This window comes from Prionailurus viverrinus, chromosome A1 (genome assembly GCF_022837055.1).
Source record: "Prionailurus viverrinus isolate Anna chromosome A1, UM_Priviv_1.0, whole genome shotgun sequence".
NCBI lineage: Eukaryota > Metazoa > Chordata > Mammalia > Carnivora > Felidae > Prionailurus > Prionailurus viverrinus.
Genome location: NC_062561.1, coordinates 190,251,164 through 190,271,139, shown reverse-complemented (window position 1 = coordinate 190,271,139; position 19,976 = coordinate 190,251,164). Strand labels below are relative to the sequence as shown.

The 19,976-nt window shown below is 39.9% G+C and overlaps 1 protein-coding gene across 8 annotated transcripts in view; it reads right to left on the bottom strand.

Annotated features, from left to right (window-relative positions):
• Positions 1 to 19,976, bottom strand: part of EBF1 (EBF transcription factor 1) — a 389,683-nt gene that overhangs the window by 136,040 nt on the left and 233,667 nt on the right. For all 8 annotated transcript variants that reach the window (XM_047872937.1, XM_047873258.1, XM_047873023.1 and 5 more), the window contains exon 7: positions 5,842 to 5,923. In XM_047872937.1, coding sequence (XP_047728893.1) covers positions 5,842 to 5,923 — 82 coding nt within the window. The remainder of the gene's footprint in view (positions 1 to 5,841; positions 5,924 to 19,976) is intronic.

Sequence of the window (19,976 nt, the reverse complement as noted above, 5' to 3'; positions counted from 1 at the left end):
GCAGCTAGTATCATCCCAACTAATAGACCCCAGCTAGAATATGATCTTCATTAGGACAAACACCCTGTCTTTCTTGTTCATCATGATATACTCACCATTTACTACATCAATAAATACTGAGTGCATGCATGCATGAAGGAAGGAATATGTCTTAAATTTATGTTCATATATAGTCACAGATCTAACATCTATACATGAATATAGATTTGTAGCCTATGGAAAATTTTTGTTGAAGAGATAAGATGAATTTGGAAATGATACCAGTCCCTAGGTATTATGGCATCTACTGTGATGACAGCTTGTACCCAATTCTTGTCCCTTTCCTCACCATCCTCATGCTGCCAGCCCCAACAAGGAAAGCTATTGATAAGGACTTAAATCTTAACCTGGAATTGTCTAGCTCCTGTCAGTTAGAAACCAGACCCGTGACATGGTTTTAACACCGTCCTTTGACATTAGCATCTTTTTAGTGTCAAGATGAAGAAACAGGCTCTTTAGTCACAGTGAATTTCTCCCTGTCATGAGCTGTTTCCATCCTAACCTACCCCCACCTTTTCCCTTCCTCCCTACTTCTTCACACCCACCAGAACTGAATGAAGCCTATATCCACTGTTGTATTAAAGCAAGTTTGTTACCCAAACCACAGCCTGGGCATTTCAAAAGAAAACACCCATTGTAAATTAAGAAGAAGAAGAAAAAAAATATTGTACCAGATTTTCTACAAGGTTTATTCCATAATGCCTTAAAGTATGAACACAGCTGAGCTCTGCAGAAAGTGATTAATTTCTTGAAAACGCTAAGGTCACACTAATTGACATGACCTGTGTAATTAAGTAGTCTCTGTTTACACACCAGAAGCTCAGCCGCTCTGAGGCTGAGTTTGCTTGACAGAATGTCTTTACATGTCAAGAGATCAACAACCTTTCTTATGTCCTCCTCAGTCACCTACACAGGCCCCTGATTGCTGTTCAGAGGAGACATGCTCTGGCATGGCTGTATGAAGATCAGGCTGGCCTGGTGAGCATACAAAATGAGATGAGAGGAAAGTGGCATCCATGACTGTTGGAGAGAGCCTATTTAACAGTCAGAAGAGCATGTTTTTCCATCAGATGTCTCTAGGTCTAAGGTTTTCAATAACTTAGAACTGGGAAAAGACACATTGATATGTCAAGGGTAGACCAGAGTTTTCTCCTGCCAAAAAGACACTTTCTCATCCCTTCTCAGAGGCAACAATAACATAAAATCAACTTCCTAATGGTACACTATGAGAGAAATGATGGAAATTATACATCTTATTCACAGGCAACGTTCAACTAGTGTCTCTATGACACATCTCTGTCATCCAGGATAGCTGCAGGGAAGACTGATCTTTCCCCCTCTTGGTTCAGTCCTAAGATTTGGGAACTGCAGTATGATTTTGTCACAGAGTACTCTGAGATATCTGGAGCCACTTTACTTATGTTCCATCTAGGTGATGGGTCTTTTTGGCTCTGGAGAAGTGGCCCAAACCTCCCTAGGTTAGGTGAAGCTCAAGCAATCTTCTGAGTAGTAGCTTCTTTTTCTAAAGCTCATACAAATAAAAATTGGCCAACACTGTAGCTCTGTTCAGAAACAATATTCAAGTTCTTCTCCTTTCATGCAACTCCACTCTCTGCCTGATAAACTTTGGTGGTATTCCAATGTTCTTCATGCAGATGGTATCTTTAGGCCTATTATAAGACAAGCAGCTGGCTTTCCTGAGATTCCAGCATACATTCATGGGTAGCACTATGGCTCTTCGATGTTGACAGACTTCCTTATTTTCTCTGCAATAAGGGTCTTCCTATAGATACTGAACAAGTTCCTTACTGCTCTGCAACATTAGATAACATCTGAGTCAGAATGATGAGTTAAATCACTGCCTCCTTCCTACTTAGTAAATGTGTGATTTTGAACAAGTTCCTTAACCCCTCTAAGCCTCAGTTCTTCATTCCTAAAATTACATTTCATAAATGTAATATTGGCACATTCCTAACAGGGATATTGTGAAGATAAAATGAAAACTTATGTAAAATACTTAACACAATACTTCTCATATAATAAATTAGTTTTATCATCATCATCATCATCATCATGGCCAATGTCCATACATGTACATCAAGGTACACATTTGGGCATGTATATTTATACACACATATATGGAACACACTGAATGTTGACAGAAATATAAACAGTCATTTCCCCAGCATTTAATGTAATCAGAAGTAAACCAAGATAGGGAACATAAGAAGAAAAGCCAGCTTGTGGTGAAAGCACAAAAAAAGAAAAGAAAGATGATGACAATGGAGTTTGGGGCCCACTGGGTGAAAGCTCCTAGAAGTATCCAATAGGCAGCTGGACTTCTAGGTTTGGGTCTAGATGTCAGGTCTCAGGGAGCCTGACTTAAGAGTTCTGAGTGCCTGACTAGTGGTTAAGTTGCTGAGAATGGAGAAGATACTCAAGAGAGCCTACAAAGTGAGAAAAGATCTGGACCTCTAAAGAAAACTTAGGGAAGAGCAACATTTACGGGAGAGGAAATAAAGAGCATCCCTTTGTAAAGGGCTGAGAATGAGTGAATGTTGTTGTGTGGAATCCGAGGAAAAGATGGGTTCAAGAAGGATGGAATGGCTACAAGCATGAAATGATGCAGAGAACACAGGAGGAAATAAACATGAAAGAAACAACCCAGGGGAAAAACTAGAAAGGTTCAGTAGGGCTATTTGAGGTGTTACTTTAATTTTATTGAGGCAATTTCTCCATTCTCTAATTGCATAAACACTCATGTGCCAACATGTGTAAGACCACACGCTAATTGTGGAAAAATTATAATTAATGAGACATGTAAACATACACAGACACAAAACAAAACGAATCAGTGTTCGTTCTGCCACAAGCTCCCTCTATCCTCTCCCAGGAAGTGACGAGTGGGTGATGGGAACAAAGCAGGTTAAATCTGAGATCCAGTAAGGAATTTGTCCTTGCTGATGGGAAGAGCTCTTCTTCAATGCAAAAATTAACTCTGTGGTGGTCAAGGTTGCTGCCCATATTTAGAGGAGTCTACCTACTTGAGGACAGTTGGAGACTCACAGGGAAGAGCATATGTATTTGAAGGACAGTATGGACCTTGTGTCAGGCAGCTCTCATGCCTTATAACAGAGAGCACTCATTGGGATGGTCACAGTGTCACCAAGAAGAGTCTGTCAGAAGTCATCAGGTATAGAACTGAACCAATGAATCTCAACTAGGAGATTCACTGACAGAGAACACTGACAAATGTCTGGAGACATCTGGGGTTGCCATGACTGGGCTAGGGCATGAAAGAGTTTCTATGGATAGAGGCAAGTAACAAACTGTTAAACATCCTACAATGTGCAGGACAAACCTCCCCTCCCCCATAACTGCATAAGGATTATGCAGTCTAAAATGTCAATTGTGCCTAGGTTGAGAAACCCTATACTGAAATAATGATCCAGTTTCAGTTTATCACAAGTACTTTCTCTAAAAGCTTACATTTACATTTTATCATTTGCAAATTAGTTATGCATACAAAACCTTGTTACTCATATGTTGTAAAATAAGCAGAATGATAATTTTTACTCCATCTTAGAGTTAAGGAAACTGAAGCTTTCCAGAAATTCAGTTCATGCCCCCTCATCTCAGTAGCCCTTCTACTAAGTGAAGAACAACTATTTTATCTGCAAAAGTAAAGCTTTCTAGACTCTATAAAAAATAACAGACTGAGTTGGTTTCTCATCCCACATGAGAGCTACATCCTATAATTTAAGACCTTTAGACATTTTACTAGCAGGTCCTATGAGGGAAAACAAAGCCTCAGAAGTCTTATATAAATACTCTTAGGTCCCCAATGTCACTAAAGTCTACCTTTAACTCTGCTGCCCTGAGAAGCACAAGAAAGTTGATCCTGATATTTGTAAGTCATGGCACGTGTCTATTAGACATGTTTATTAAACATGAATTGGTTTGTGCCTGGATATGCCTTGCTATGATATAACCCAGGCTCGGTCAAGGGAGATAGATATGTGGCTCATCTTGGGGCCAAAGCAAGCTGCAAAACAGTTTATAATGAAACCCAATCTCATGTTTCAAGACACTGAGCAATATACACCTAGTGACATCACATGTTTTGTTTACCAGCAAAGCTAATCCCACTCTACACACAAAAAAATCATGTGTGGGAAGCAAAGCACCCAAGTCTACCAACTTGGGGTCAGCAACTAGCCAGGAGAAACATTTTCCAGGAAACTAGGAATCCAGGGATTCTCTTCCTCAGATCTCTCAGGACAAAAGATGGCAAGGCCAAAATGATTTTACAAAAATTCTTCAGAATCTTGGGAGAGAATGGCTTCTTTCTACCAAATTTGTCTTACTAGTCTCTTTCATGAGACTAATAAATCTCACCTCTCAAAAAAAATCATCTTGAAGACAAAGAGATCTTGACATCTAAAAATCAATGCTTGGAGCACCTAGGTGGCTCAATTGGTGCTGGACTCTTGATTTTGGCTCAGGTCATGATCTCATGGTTTGTGGGTTCAAACTCAGTATTGTACTGTCAGTGTGGAGCCTGCTTGAGATTCTCTCTCTCTCTCTCTCTCTCTCTCTCTCTCTCTGCCCCACCCCTGCTTGTGTTCATTCTCTCTCTCTCTCTCAAAATAAATAAGTTAAAAAAAATTTTTTAATAAAATAAAATAATGAAAATCAATGCTCAGAATCATCCCATCCCTTTCTCCCATGTGCGAGTGTACAGCTAAAATTCTTCAAGATCCTCTCAGAGATCATACACGTCAATCTACACTTCATGCTGATGAAATATACCCAAGAATATACTTTAAACACCATGCTGTTTTCACTGAAAGACTATATGGACATATATATCATTACATCACTCTGATAGGAAAACTAACATTGATCATGCAAAGAGTTAGCCATAAAATGAGATGGAAGGCAACACAAGTCTAGAACCTTGCTCCTTAAAGTGTGGTCCATGGCATTAGCATCATTTGGGAGCTTGTTAGAAATTTAGAGTTTCAAGCCCACCTGAGACCTCATTAGCAGTTTAACAAGATCCCCAGGGCATTCTTGACACTTCTGAGTTTGAGAAGCACCACTATCTAGAACTTAGCAACCTTTCCTAAAACCCAACTACCATTTTGTGTCTTCGAAATTAACACTTTACTTTCACATCTTCTTCCATCAATAAGTGTATAATTATATGAGGTGAACATACCACCCACATATGGTGGCAGATCTGACTGCTGCTTGAGGACCTTCACACATGCTGTAGAAGGACATTGCTGACACGCAACTGAGTGTCACCCATATCACTCTAGATGTGCCCACCTGCATCAGGGTCCATTTTTAATAGACACTTACTGCTGACAATTTCCAGGATTGGAAGAGGAGTACAAAGAGAAAGGAAAGAAGAAGAGGGCATAATTCTAAAACAGAACAAAGATCTTATTTAAGAGTTTTCTACTTGTAAAACTTTAGAAAGAATGCATCATTTCTATGTACTTCACTTACCCTGAAGCAGTTGAAGCCTAAGAGTCCATTCAGGAAGCCAAACTAGGCTCAAAGGACATCACTGTCTCAAACAGTGAACGCAGGTGGTTTGGTCCCAATTCTTCCTTCATAAAAACAACTCCAAGAGCACAGAGACCTGGGGGACCAGGAGCCTCACCTGCTTTTTACGTCTGGGGAAATAACTAGACTCTATATCTTCTTCTGCCTAAGACTTTTTTTTTTTTTACCCTCTCCTGATACTCATGCCATTATTGAAATTTAAGAAAGACAAGACAAACCCACCTGGAATCTCCGCATGTCACGTGGATTTCCTGCATTCTTTAGGCAATTTTGGTTACATTTGAGGAAAAATTTCAAGAAGAACCTGTGGAGAAACAAATTATCATGGTTAGCATTTCAGTCCTGACACAGAAGGGGGGGGGAGAAAAAGTAGTAAGCTGCGTCTGGGTTGTGCATTCTATTCTCCGCAGATTTTCTGAAATATTTAGAATGGTGTTAGAGTCACAATTTTGTTTAAAACTTTAGCCTTTGTTTTGCATCCAAGCTGGACTTGTTCTGTGAAAGAAACACTTTTAGTGCTGCCAACAGATCGCACAAAAGAATTAAGCCCCCAAGGAAGTATTTTTACTCAGAGGGAAAGTCTTCACCGTAATTTAAGGTAGGTTCCAATTGGGTGTAATTGCCTGAGAATTACTCATGGTCCCCAACAACATGTAATTTAAGCCCCGTAAATTAACAGATGATGAACCAGCAAAATGTATGCTGGATGAATATGAGGACATGGTAAACACTTTTTATTTCAGCATCTCCAAATAAAATCGTCTAATTAGTAGTACCCACGAGAAGTAGATAAGATTCACATACTGACTGAAGTCCTTTGACTTCTCAAGTATTTCCTGTATGTTTTTCTTATACTGCCTACTATAGACAAAAGCTATTTTGCAAATGAATCAGAACCTCACTGCCACCTTGGTCCCTGAGTTGGTTCTAGGGTGAGATTCATGGGTTTTACTTGCTAGGGTGACCAAAAGTCCCAATTTCTCAGGAACAATCCCAGTTTACACCAGCTATATTACTGTAAATATTATGGTACCCACGTTAACTCTCAAAAGTGTCCTGTTATGGATGATAAATTAGATGGTGACCTTATCACTTATTTCTTTCATTGTAGTTGTTAAAGTCCATTACACAAAGACAGCAGGTATCAAAGATGTACCATTAGGAGATTAATGCTGGCAATCTATATGTTCTTCATTTGCTCATGTTTGGGGAAAGAAGCATTTTAAAAGCCACCCTAAGTTCTCCATTCCCTTTTACTTTTAGGCCTACAGATTTCAGGCCCAAATATTTCCCCAAAACACCAGAATGCATTAAAATGCCAGTCAGTTAAATTTTTCCAGCATGTTCTTTTCTTTACCTTTCTCCCACTTCAAGTCACCTTTTCCCACACTGAAGTACAAAATTCCCACCTCAATGCACACAGTCTGTGAAGAACTATCAAGCCATGATGCCTCAGTCTGAATTTAGCTCTGAGCACAAAGTCTATTAACCAAATAACACAGGGGTCCTCAGTAAGGAGAACATAGCACAAAGTCACACGAGGTTTAACTGGTTTCTGACTACTGAACTGAGAGAGGTCCTAGAAGAATCTCTCTCCTCCCCAGTCTCTTAGAATCTGGCAACAGAAGAATATGGTGTGGGAGTAACTCTGAAAAGTAACGATAACTTTGTCAACTAAAAGAACATTTTAAAATACAAACACTTTCCTGAAACGACGCTTTCAACATCGTGCACCATTCAACCACCCATCAATAAAAGGAAACCTCTGAATAATCATTTGCCCCTACTTCCAGGTTCTCTCCATAGAGGCCAAAGTTTATCAACACTTCACACAAGATACATGACTCGTGGAACACCGCTGAAGCCCAAACGTGTAAAATGGAACTGGGCTCTGGCACCCCTTCCCCAGTACAAAGAACAGCACAGTCATTCCCGCCAGCAGTCAGCTGGTCCTACTCAAGTCCCCTTTCAATAGGGCAGACTTGGAAAGAGAAAGACGTTTGAGGAAGTGGTCATAACCCCTAGTGCCTCAGCATTGTCCTTTCCTCTGAGCTCTCAGAAGGCAAGAGCTGGGTGGCCCTGTGATCACACATGGCTTTCAGAAACTGAAATGGTGAAGCTCAGGGAGAGAGAGAGTCGGCCATCTTGCTGGGGTTTAAGCCAAAGGCACCTGAAATGTAAAAACTGGCTGCCTCTTTCAAGCACAGCTGGTTGGAAGGGCATATTTAAAAGCCACGCCAAGCCTCAGGGGAGGACTGATTGCCACGAAACTGACAGTGAAAAACAGTGTGGTACAGAGGAAAAGCCACAGCCTTTAGAAATACCCAGAATGGGGTTCACATCCCAACTTTGACAGGTACTGACTGCTTGTGTGATTTTGGATAAGTAGGTGAACTTCTCTGCTCCACACTTTCCTTATCTATAAATTGGGTATAAGGACAGTCCCTACCTTATAAGGCAATTGTAAAAATGAACCGTGATAATGCCTGACACATGGTAAGCATGGTGATGGGGCCAGTAATAATAACGGCTCCCATGAATTAGGTGCTTAACATGTTCAGCAAGGTGCTGAGAACTGCAAATACATTTTTCCCATTCAATCCCCCTAAATAACCTCTGCTATCAATCCCATTTTATGGATGAACACATTGAGGTTCAGAGAAGTTGAATAACTTACCGTAAGGTTTGTGAGTCTGGAACTCAAATTTGGACAGAGCCTGTGTCCTTAACCATTATGCTTATAGTAGTTTTAGTAATAACAGAAGTAGTGACGTACTGATATTAGTGCTAATTATACCATCAACAGTAATTGCACCACAATGGCATTTGTGCCAATAAGTGTACAAGTAAGAATAAGTATTGGTATTATTATTTCCATACCAGTAGCATAAATATTGTGGAGGGAGACATTATCGCCATTCTCCCTCCAGTGCCCCCACCCCTGATTCCCCAGGGCTGATAATATTGCTGTGGGTGTGTGTTTTAGACATTTGAGCCCAGACCGACAGCCAGATTCAGGTTGTGTTAGAAGAAGCTGTCAGCACACCCTCTGGCATCTTCAAGTCAGACAACTGCTAGCCACCATGAGGGGGGCCATCTGGTGCCAAAATGGATTTTGAAAGGCAGGCAAACAGGACGCTAGCTCTGCCAGAGAGAAACAGAATCAAGGGAGCAGGGGATCTTCTGCCTTAACGATGAGCAGGGGCGAGGTGCCTGTCAGCAGCCCATCGTTAGCACAAAAGCTATGCCGGGCACACACCGGATCCCTGTTACCCTAAGCTGCCCTGTCACCTGGCATGCTGCCAGAATCTCCTGCCCGCCCTCTCCACAGTGGATCGCTTGCTGAAATTGAAGGCTTGGCCATCTGTCGCAGGGAAGAGACGGCATCAACGGGTGCCTGGGGCCTCACACAAGCCCTTATGTGGCAAAGACGCTCTGAAGGGCCTGTTCTTTTGGGGAAAGCCAGCTTTACCCCAGGGGGAGCCTCAGGAATTCTTTCAAAGTTTCCCCTAAGTACATGCCAAATGCCTGACCCTTTCGGATCGCACTTCCTTAAAGGAACTGAGAGAACTTAGAAGTAGGAGTTAAAAATATCCCCACTGAGGAACAGAGTTAGATGTAGCACACACATTTTGGGGATGATTTATCAGGCTGTTTTTAAGGCATTTGTAAACGGGGGACGCATGCATGTCTGCTGGCCTATGGAGAAGATCTCAGATTCTCAGGGGGCTTTTAACAAAGCGGGGGTTATTGTAACTCAAAACCTCACTTTTGTCTCATGAATTACCACATTTTGTGTGGCAGATATGTTTGATAAAGTGTTGTCAGGAGAAAGAGTGTGACAGCCTTATTCGAACCGTGGGAAATGAACTAGAGACAGGACAAAGCCCCTATTGACCCTGTAGAGTTCCAAGGAGTTCCAGAAACTCCAGGAAACAGCCCAATCAGAACCAAACTCCAGTCTTTTTGGGGGGGGGGGATGGAGAGTGTGGGGCAAAAAACCCAACACCTTTCTGGTAACTTTCAATATGGAATAATATCATCTTATGTTCATACAGTGTATTATGTGATTCAAAGCACTTACATCTCTAGTATCTCACTAAATCCTCATAGAAGTCCTATAAATTAAGCATGCCAGGAATCATCAACCTATTTAAAAGGAAGAAAACTAAGACTCAACAAAATTAAGATATTTTCTACAGTCAAAACTAAACTCATAACCTATATTGGTCAAAAGACTCCTTATGGTATATGTTTGTTTCCATAAATTGCAAGACTTTCTAAGTGACCTTAACCATCACTTAGTTGAACTGTTTCATTGCACATATGAAAAAATTGAGAGATCAGAAGACATGAGAATAGCCACACAGTTATAATAGTTACAACAGCTGGAACTACAACCCACATGTTCTGACTTCTAGTTGTATGATTTTTTTCAAGATAATGTAGCTTTTCAAAAGCCAACCCAGTAAGAGCTCAACAGTTGAGCCATTGAGCTTTTTAGAATACTAAAAATTAGGAAAGTGGCGGTCATAAAACCAAAAGTGACAGCCTATTAAAAGTTGTATTTAGGTTCCTCAGTCAGGCTAATGTACAACATTAGCTCATCACTGAACATTCACTGAACCGAACACACACATTTGTAGAACCAAATTGCTTATTCAATGATTTACTTGTGTCACATTTTACCAACCAATAGATAGTACATTGGGAATTCTTCTATGTGACTAGCAGAGTACTGGATACCAAAGATACCTCTAGGCTCCCCCAAAAGAAAAATTCTTTGACGTAGCCAACATGTTTTGATCCATCTATATGAGGATGTAAAATAACAACATAATAAAAATCATCTCTGTATACCCAGAACATGACACAAGACTCAGAACCCAGTGGGTTTTTAGTAAATCTGTTCACCTAAACAGAATCCAGGACTCCCAAGGGATAGAAATGAGAACATTCTACAATAAAGACAACAGTAGAGAATTTTGGACAAGAACTTGGGTTGGAGATAAGATCCCCAGGGGTAAATTTCTGCAGTGGCCTTACGAAAACATGAAAATAACAGTACTTCTCTCCAGGACCCCTGTGTGGCTTTTGTCATAATCCTAACTTTACTGTTTAATTAATTGTGTGACTTTAGAGAAATTACTTAACTTCCCTGTACCTTAAATTTCTCATCTGTAAAATGTGGGAAATAACAGAACCTGCTTTAGAGGGTTATTGAGAATAAAATGAGTAACGTATGTGAAATGTTTAAATAGTACCTGGCATAGAAAAAGAGATAATTATTTTCATCATCATTTATTTATGGCAACAGCTCACTGCCTAGCACTAAGAATGTTCAGATTTTCAGGTACAAAAAGTATTCTTCTGTCTTTGAATGTTAAGGTTAAGAAAAGAAGCAAAGACCTATGTAACTGACGAGAACTACAGATTTCATTGAATGACCTACAAAAAGAAAAAAGAAGAAACCAAGGAGAGACAATAATGACTAGAGCAGTTTTACCCAAAGGCCAAGACACATAAAGGAGAGAGGTAGCAGCTTAAATCATGGAGGACTCCAGCTAGTCAGAACTGAAGGGCACACACAGTAAAACCGACCATTAGGCGACAGCTTGTACATCATTAAATATTATGCAAAGCATCGCAATAGATCTAGAGTGAGCAGGTTGACTTTTTACCTCCTCCACCCAAATTCTGAAAAATCACGTTTGGATGTTTTCAGCTGTTATCATAATGTCTAGGCTGGAAAAGAAAAGCATCAAGGCACACCTAAACTAAGACATAAAACCCCCATTTGCAGTCTTAAGGCTCCCCAAAAGTTCCTCTGACTTATGCCCACAGATGGTTATGTGGCAGATGATCCTTGCCAAAGAGATTCAGGACACGGAGACTCACTCTCCCCCAGTGCAAGAAACAGCTGTGTGGAAACAACTGTGGGGCCCCTTCTGTGTGAAGTTCAAGTTGCTCACACACACGCTAACTGGAGGGTACAGAGGGAAATGCCTCACGAATCAAAGGGCCTTTTTGGAGAAGTCCTTTCCTTAGACTGCCCCATCATCTCTGCTTTGATACCGAAGTATAGAACTGCCTGCCTCCATGATCAAATCTACTGCCCAGACATACCCAAGGAAGACTTTCCAGGAGTATGAGTATTCTCCCAAATTGAAAATGTTTAACCAGAAGGCAACTATCCCTACCCAGACCTCTCAAGTTGCCAGGGGCTGTTTCAGAAACGCCATCACTGTCCCATCGTCATCATCCATGAAGAGGTAAACAAGACTCCCATGGCCACAGCCATGAAAAATAGGTCTCCCTTGAAAACAGAGGAGCCAAAACAGCTAGAAAGAAAAACCTCTACTTTCAATGCCAACACTTCTGGGTTCCTGGTACACAGAAGAAGTTGTAGAGTACAGTTCATCCATGTGAAAATATGATACCCATAAGTCTGCCAAAATCCCAAGGATGCCACAAGGGCGGGCTGAGGAGGCCAAACCTGTGTAAGGGCAAAGGTCTCTCACCACCAAGCTGACCACCTTTCCTTTTCTGATATTAAAATGCACTAGTGAGAGAATATCTGCCTTGACTCAAACCCCTGCAGTTCTGTTTGAGAGCAAGGAAGGAAGAAAGAAAGAAACAAGAACCCTGAGGGGATTCTTTGCAGACGAAGCAAATTCTCTTCTCTCTCCCCACAGTGGAAGGTGGAATGGTACCAAGTTGTGGCACTATATTGGGGATCCCTGGGGGAGAGCATGTGGCTGCCCGTATTATTGGCTACTGACTTCAAGGAGTTTACTTTTTCCTTTGGCCAAGATCCCTCAGATCTTGGGCATTTCTGGAAAGTATTCTCAGCCTGAAAGGATGAACATGATCAACTTGAGAAGCATTTGTTACCTCAGAGTTTGGCCTTGATGAAAGGACATAATTAGTGGCAAGAATTTATAAATAAATAAATAAATAAATAAATAAATAAATAAATAAATGTAAGGTATTGGTATAGAATAGCAGCAGATGAAAGAATTTAAAAATAGCTTTAAGGGGGCACCTGGGTGGTTCAGTCAGTTGAGTGTTCGACTTCAGCTCAGGTCATGATCTCACAGTCCATGAGTTGAGCGCCATGTGGGGCTCTGTGCTGACAGCTCAGAGACTGGAGCCTGCTTCTGATTCTGTATCTCCTTCTCTCTCTGCCCCTCCCCCAGTTTCTCTCTCTCTCTCTCTCTCTCTGTCTCTCTTTCTCAAAAATAAATAAACATTTAAAAAATAAATAAGTAAATAAATAAAAATAGCTTTAAGAAAAAGCATTCATTGCACATAGATCTCCTATGCTAGAAGTCAAGTCTGAAAGCTAGGAAAAAGCATCAGGACAGTGAAAAGGGAAAGAGGAGGACAAATAACCAATGACCAATCTGGAAAGAATAAATTGAAACTTTTTAGAAATGACACAGAGAAGGGAAGCGAGAGCAAGGATGCTGCAGTTTAACGCCAACTACGAGGTTTGACTGGAAATTAAGTGAGAAAGTATGACACATCCAACAAGTTATAAGCTTGTGTGTTGTAGAGAAGGTGTTCATCTTCAGGGATCCTCTTTTACAAAGATTACTCAAGTGCCAAGTGTTTCTCGCCAAAAGTGCATTAAGGTACAAACACTGGCCCTTGGCAGGAATGAGGTAGATAACAAACTCAAGTGTATGTTTGTCTTTCTCAGGGCTCAGGACAGACTGAAGACATATCTGTCTTAAACCATTTTCATTACAAGGAACGTGATCTTCAAGGAATCACCCAGCACAGAACTCCTGCAGACCAGGGGATAAGACTTGAGACATTCATCAGGTCTTGGAATCCTGGGTCACTAGTGAGACTCCCTCTCCAGGTCAGAAAAGAGGCAAATGCGAGTAGCAACGTTGCTTCAATAACAATGTCCCGCTCCAGAAAGCCAAGCATAAAAAATGAGATAGGAGGAGCCTCAATGCCTCCACTTAGTAGTGATTATAGCAAATACATGATTATACCATGTGGAGGTGTGGAGGCCCTGTTCTGAGTGCTTTAAATGTATTAATTCATTTACTCTTCACAACAACCCTATGAAGTACTATCGCTATTCTCATATCAATGATACTGAGATAAAATACTTAGGTAATTTGCCCAAGGTTTCCTATCTAGTAAGTGGTACAGCTGGGATTTGAATGTAGGCAGTTTGGGTTTGAAGCCCACATCCACTAAACTACAGTCCTTCGTATGTTATGTATATATTATATTATATGGCAGTACACATCACTGACTATGTCTGACTATACTCTTACTACCATTTTCAGATTCATTCAAAATTACAGATAAAGTCAACATAAAAATTTCTGATACTGTCACTAGAATATTCCCAATTATAAATTTTAATTTGTTTCAATTTTGCCCATGACCACTCTTGCCTATTTCAAATGGATTTTAACTATAATGAAGTCCTACTCGGTGGGTGGGTCTGGTAATAGAGCCAAACCAAATTTGGAGAATGATGGCCAAAGCGAAACCAATATAATCTGGGTCTCTTGGGAGGAGTCAATGAACACCATTTCAAGGGTTTATTCATACATTATGTAGCTACCAGTCCCACTAGTCACTATCTTTGAATGTCTTTTTTGCAGACAGAAAGCCACAGGTTGAAAATCAAAGGCTTTTAATACCCCTCTGTTTAACACCCCTGTGTTTAAAATTTTAAAGCAGATTCATTTAGAATCTGATGTTAGAATTTCACTTTTCCTCCCGAGTCCTCAAAAGGTTTCGATATTAATTTCCCTTGTGAAGGTGACAGATGTCAGAGAGAGATCAAAAAGTTCAAATCCAGAGTAACTGAAGCATATGGGTTTTCTGGACACTCAACTCACTTTTTCTTCGAGATGTTATGAAGTATAAACATTCAGTACCATTCACTTACTCAACTAACAAATATTCCTCAAAAGCCTAACATGTACAATTATTCTCCTTTAATACCAATTGTATTAAGATCATAATTACTTTGGTTCAAGTTTTCCTCCAAAAGAAAAATAAAAGAGAAGGAAAGCACTTAAAATCAAACTTCCAGGAAAACTTCTTGACTCTTATGACAATAGGGTATTTGAGTATTTGCCAAGAAGGTCGAATAGCCATGGATCAGGGAATCTTTCAAAGTTCCCACAGATGTCCACATTCTACCTTTCCAGGCACATTGGCCCTCCAACATTCTTTGCTTCAGTCACATTGAGTTACACCCTGTGCCCTGAACATAAAGTTTCCTTCCTGCCTTCACCATAGGCTGCATTCCTGGGCCTGAAATGCCTTCCCTAATTTCAATACCATCTCAGCTTCCCATAATTCTACTTTTCCTTACAGAAGCAGCTTAAATGCCCTGAGCCCATGAAACCTTCCCAAATACCCCAGCTGGAATTAACCACTTCCTCCAACATTCTGTTACAGTTCTTGCCACAATTGGTCTTCACGTATTGTATTCCAGGTACTTAAGTAATCATGTGCTTCTCCATAACACTGCAGACACTTTTAGAGTGCCATTCTATTTTCCACAGCACCTAGTATGGCTGCATAATAGAAAACAGAAAATGCATATCTGACTTAAATTGACTGTAAATATTAATGGCAGTAACTTTATAATTTCTTTTTTTTTTTTTCAACGTTTATTTATTTCTGGGACAGAGAGAGACAGAGCATGAACGGGGGAGGGGCAGAGAGAGAGGGAGACACAGAATCGGAAACAGGCTCCAGGCTCTGAGCCATCAGCCCAGAGCCTGACGCGGGGCTCGAACTCACGGACCGCGAGATCGTGACCTGGCTGAAGTCGGACGCTTAACCGACTGCGCCACCCAGGCGCCCCAATGGCAGTAACTTTAAATTATAGCACAAAGATTATTTGTTCTTCTTTCCTTTTTCCCTATATTTTCTCAATTTTCTGTAAGTAGGATTACTTTAAGAAAAATAAACAACTTTATTGTTGTAAAAACTGAAATGTCACTCAGCATAGAACCTAGGGAACGTTGCCCCCATACTGTGATGGATAAATTAAGAACTAAAAATGATGAGTGTCTTTGCCAAAGCCTTTTTGCTCTAGATTTGCCAGTTAATTCAAATAAGAAGAGTTAAGAGCTACTCATCTTACACTTTGTAAAATGTAGATCATTTATTAGTTTCACATATGCATAATTCATAAAAGACTATCAACTGGGAAGATTCCACACCATCAATGTCCTCAATTTCCTACTTAAAACAATTCTCAACATCAAAGTTTAAAATATTATCTCTAAATTAAATTTGCCATTGTTCTTAAAACATTTAAGCATAACCCAAAGGTACAAAAGGACATGTAACTAATAATATGAAATGTATCTTCTCCCTCCAAAATTTTACATAACCTTCTAATGACTTTGTTGAAAACCAGTGATTAAAGCTCTTGATGGTTTGCTATTTCTTGGTTCAGAGTACGTCCTTAACTCATCCATTTATTCATTCAGCCCATCTTTCACTCAGTAAGTATTTACTAAGCACCCACTATGTGCTAAGCACAAGTACAGAGACAACTCTGTTCCTGCCTTTATGGAGGCTCACCAAAGTATACTTCCCAGGGCCATCTGCATCAGAATTATCTGGGAAACTCACCTTGGTGGGAGTAAGTTAGGGGGTAAGATACTCAAATAATTTTCATGTACATTGAACCTTGAGAATTAATACCTAATTTATTTTTAAAAATCAACAGTAATGTTAATACTATGTAATAAATGCAATGATGGAGTTATGCATCAGTAATAGTGAATTGCAGAGAAGAGCTAGACATCTAATCATGTGTCACTGAAACTCATCACAATAACTTATGTCAAATCACCTCTGAATGAAAAGAACAATTGAATTCTCCTCACCCATTCCACCTCATCTCCAGCACAAGCCACAGAAAAATAAAGGAGTTTCTGGTTGCCAGAGTAAGCAGCTATTTGACAAATTTTTGCTTCAAAGAAAAGAAACAATCTCACTTTTCTACCAAAAATATAAAAAAGAAAAAAGAAAAAAGAAAAAAAGCCATCGGCTGAAAAGCTGTGTCCCAAGAGAAAAATCATAGTCTTGCTAAAGATGAAAATTCTTTTGAAACCTGTTTAAATCATCATCATCCTTTTAAAAATCCACTCCATTTGTCTGTTCACTTTTCTGGACACTTTCCCCGGCCCAATCTCAGCATCCCATCCTCGGCTCACACACCATTGGGGATAATAAATTTAATTTGAGCAAAGGCTCTCATGGAAAAAAAAATTACTGCATTCCAACACGTCACACAAGCCAAGTTCAGACAAAAACAAGTGACTCCTTAATTTGGATTTAGAGCTCAGGATCAGTCTCCAAATAAAAATGACCAGTGAGCATCATGCCTACAGAGCACTGACAATAATCTTATGAGCTCCAAATTATTCCAGTTTATATTATAATGATCCAATAAGTCTGTGTGTTCTAGTCCATAAAAATATAAAAAGAAATTTATCATTTTTAAATCATAATGCAAAATAGAATCTGACACTTTATTAAGCACTATTTATCATGATATCATAAGGATGCTGATGGAAAATGAAACTAAAGCAATATTGTAGACGAACAATGACACAATTTAGTCTTTCTGAGGGTGCTTTGTAGCTCACAGGTCATACCCTCTTGCTCCCCTTACCACATGTCACTCTCTAACAGCTTAAACCTGAAACACTGGAAACAAAACTCCAAAGAAGCTGTTATCATGAAAATTGGTCAAAAATTTAATAAAACAAAGAACGCTAGAATGGAATGAGAACTTACAGATGATCTAGTCCAGATATTCTTAACCTAGAGACTAGTGGATGATACACTGGAGTTCTTGAACACCTCAACATTGCATCCAAATTTTTGTAACACTTTTCTGTAGAATGGGTCCAGGGTTTTCACAGGTTGTGGAAGGAGTCTGGGAATTGACTGCCCAGAATCCATTCCCCCCTATTTTGATAACTGTCCTCTATTCTCCTTTTGAAAGACTTCCTCACCATCACCCAAGAGTCCTTGTATTTCAGCAGCACAAACTCATTCCAAGCTTAGACAAGAGTAGTGCTTATGATCCAGGTCTGGCTAGTCACCTGGCTAGATCCAGGTCTGGCTAGTGGTGCTTATGATCCAGGTCTGGCTAGTCACAAACAGGTCTGGCTTGTTTGGGTGGCTAAAAAAACATTGGGTCCTGGTCTACTAGAATTGAACCTAGAAAAATAGAAAGCTAGGGTTGCTTAGAAACTCTGTACTAAGAGATGAATCCATAATAGAATATAATCCCTTGTCCCATCTAATAGAGATCCTATCCCTGGGATAGGTGGGCAGGAGAGAAGATAGAGGGAGCTAACATCAAACATCAGTCTCCATAAAAGGTGGAGGTGTAAAGATGGATATGCTGACACAATGATGAAGCTGAGAAGGTAGCAGAAGGGAGGGTCCCAAAAAAGTGTGTAAAAGAAAGAGAATATTATATTCTGTCAAGCCCTGGTAACTTCAGGCTATACAACTTCAATATCCTATGGCCTCTTCTTAAGTCACTAATATATAGTATATATACTATATATATATAATATATATAGTTCAAACATTGATGTTACCTGCTTGGAATATATTATATCTAATATATCATATATATTATACATATATTAATATACTTGGTAGGTATAATACATATAATAATATATTCTATACAATATAATATATAATATATTCCAAGTAGGTAACATCAATGTGTGAACTAAGCTGCATGTACAACCACAGACAGTGTACCAGAAACTATATGAATGGAAGAGTAAATCCCTTGTCTACAATGGACAGCCTCAGTTATCCTCCAGTCAACTGACTCCATGGAGAACATAAGGACAGTGTTGCCAGAGCCTCCCCTCTCAAGAGAAGCTAGAAATATAGGTTGTTAAGTGCGGAATGTGCCAGTCTTCCAGGCGATATAAGGGCCAGACAAAACAAATCTAAGAGATTTGCATCTGTTTGCATCTCTTGTTCTAAGCTACAATAACTGAAGTAGCAGCAACTCGTTTGTCTGGGAGGCTAGGGTAGGCCTTCTTTGTGCCCAATTTTGAGTTTTAAAAAGTTATAATGAAAGAAGAACCCCTGTGGCTCTGCTAAATGGGACTCCTCTCATTAAGAAAACAACAGTAGTTCTTGCTTTTAAAACAATGGCTTGTTTTCTTTTGTTTTATTATTGCTGAGAATCCTTGTCACCTGAAATCCAGATGTGGTCAAGCTTGATTTTCTCCCAGACCTTTGGCAGCTGGCAGGTTGGGTGAAGGGAAGGTTCAGAAAAGTACCTGCAGCCGGAAGCAAAAGTGAAGGCAGTGCATATTTACCAGCATGCGCTGTCCACAGACAGCAAATAGAGAGACCCAGGAAAAACCTCCCATGCCCTCCTGTTCACAGCTGGATTTCCCAGGGCACTTAATTCAATCAGAAGCAGTAAGTTTTAGTAGCATTTTACAACCAATTAACCATGTAGGAAACAAAACACCTGACTCGGTGCCTTCCTCCAGCTTCTGAAGAGTCTGTGACCTCAAAAGTCAGCAATTTGGAACTTTCTCTATGAAAGAAAACACCATCAACCCAGTATAAGCAAATTTATCCCTTCTTACTTTTAGTGAGAGGACACTTCAATCTGCTCAGGCCTCACTGGCATAAGAATCACTCCTATTTTCACATAAAGAGTCCCCACTTCACTTAGCATGTGCCAGGCACAGGCATTTACAGGAATCATTCCAATGAATCCTTACCACAACCCCATTAGTTAAGTCCTAATAATATCCCCATTTCATAGATAAATATACTGAAGCCAGTGAGGTTGGTAAAAGAGCCCAACCATAAATGGCAGAACCGAGATCTGAGGTCAGGATACCATCCATAAAAGAGAGCAAGACTATATTATTGGGCTCACTGTTTATGGTTGGACCCAGTTAGAAATTAAACTCTGTGATTAGAGCAGCCTTCCAGTATTACAGGAATAAACCTCTTTGGATGAAAAACATATATTCAAACTTGTGCTAAGTTCTATTAGTAATAATCTTCCCTAAATCAATAGTTAAAAAAAAAAAAACAGGCTACAATTTTAAAACCATGCTTCACTTAAAAATATTTTTTTCTAACTTTTATTCAATCAGTCTTCAAAAAACCTTGAAGGACGTGGTAGGGGTGGGTAAAATCACCCACATTTGATAGATGAGTCTACTGAGCCTCACAGAGATCAAGTGGCATGGCCAAAGTCATCCAGCTGATTAGTAGTAGCCTCTGTTCCAATTCCTAAGTACTCCAGCCATGGGGACTTCCTCTTACTTCCACAAACA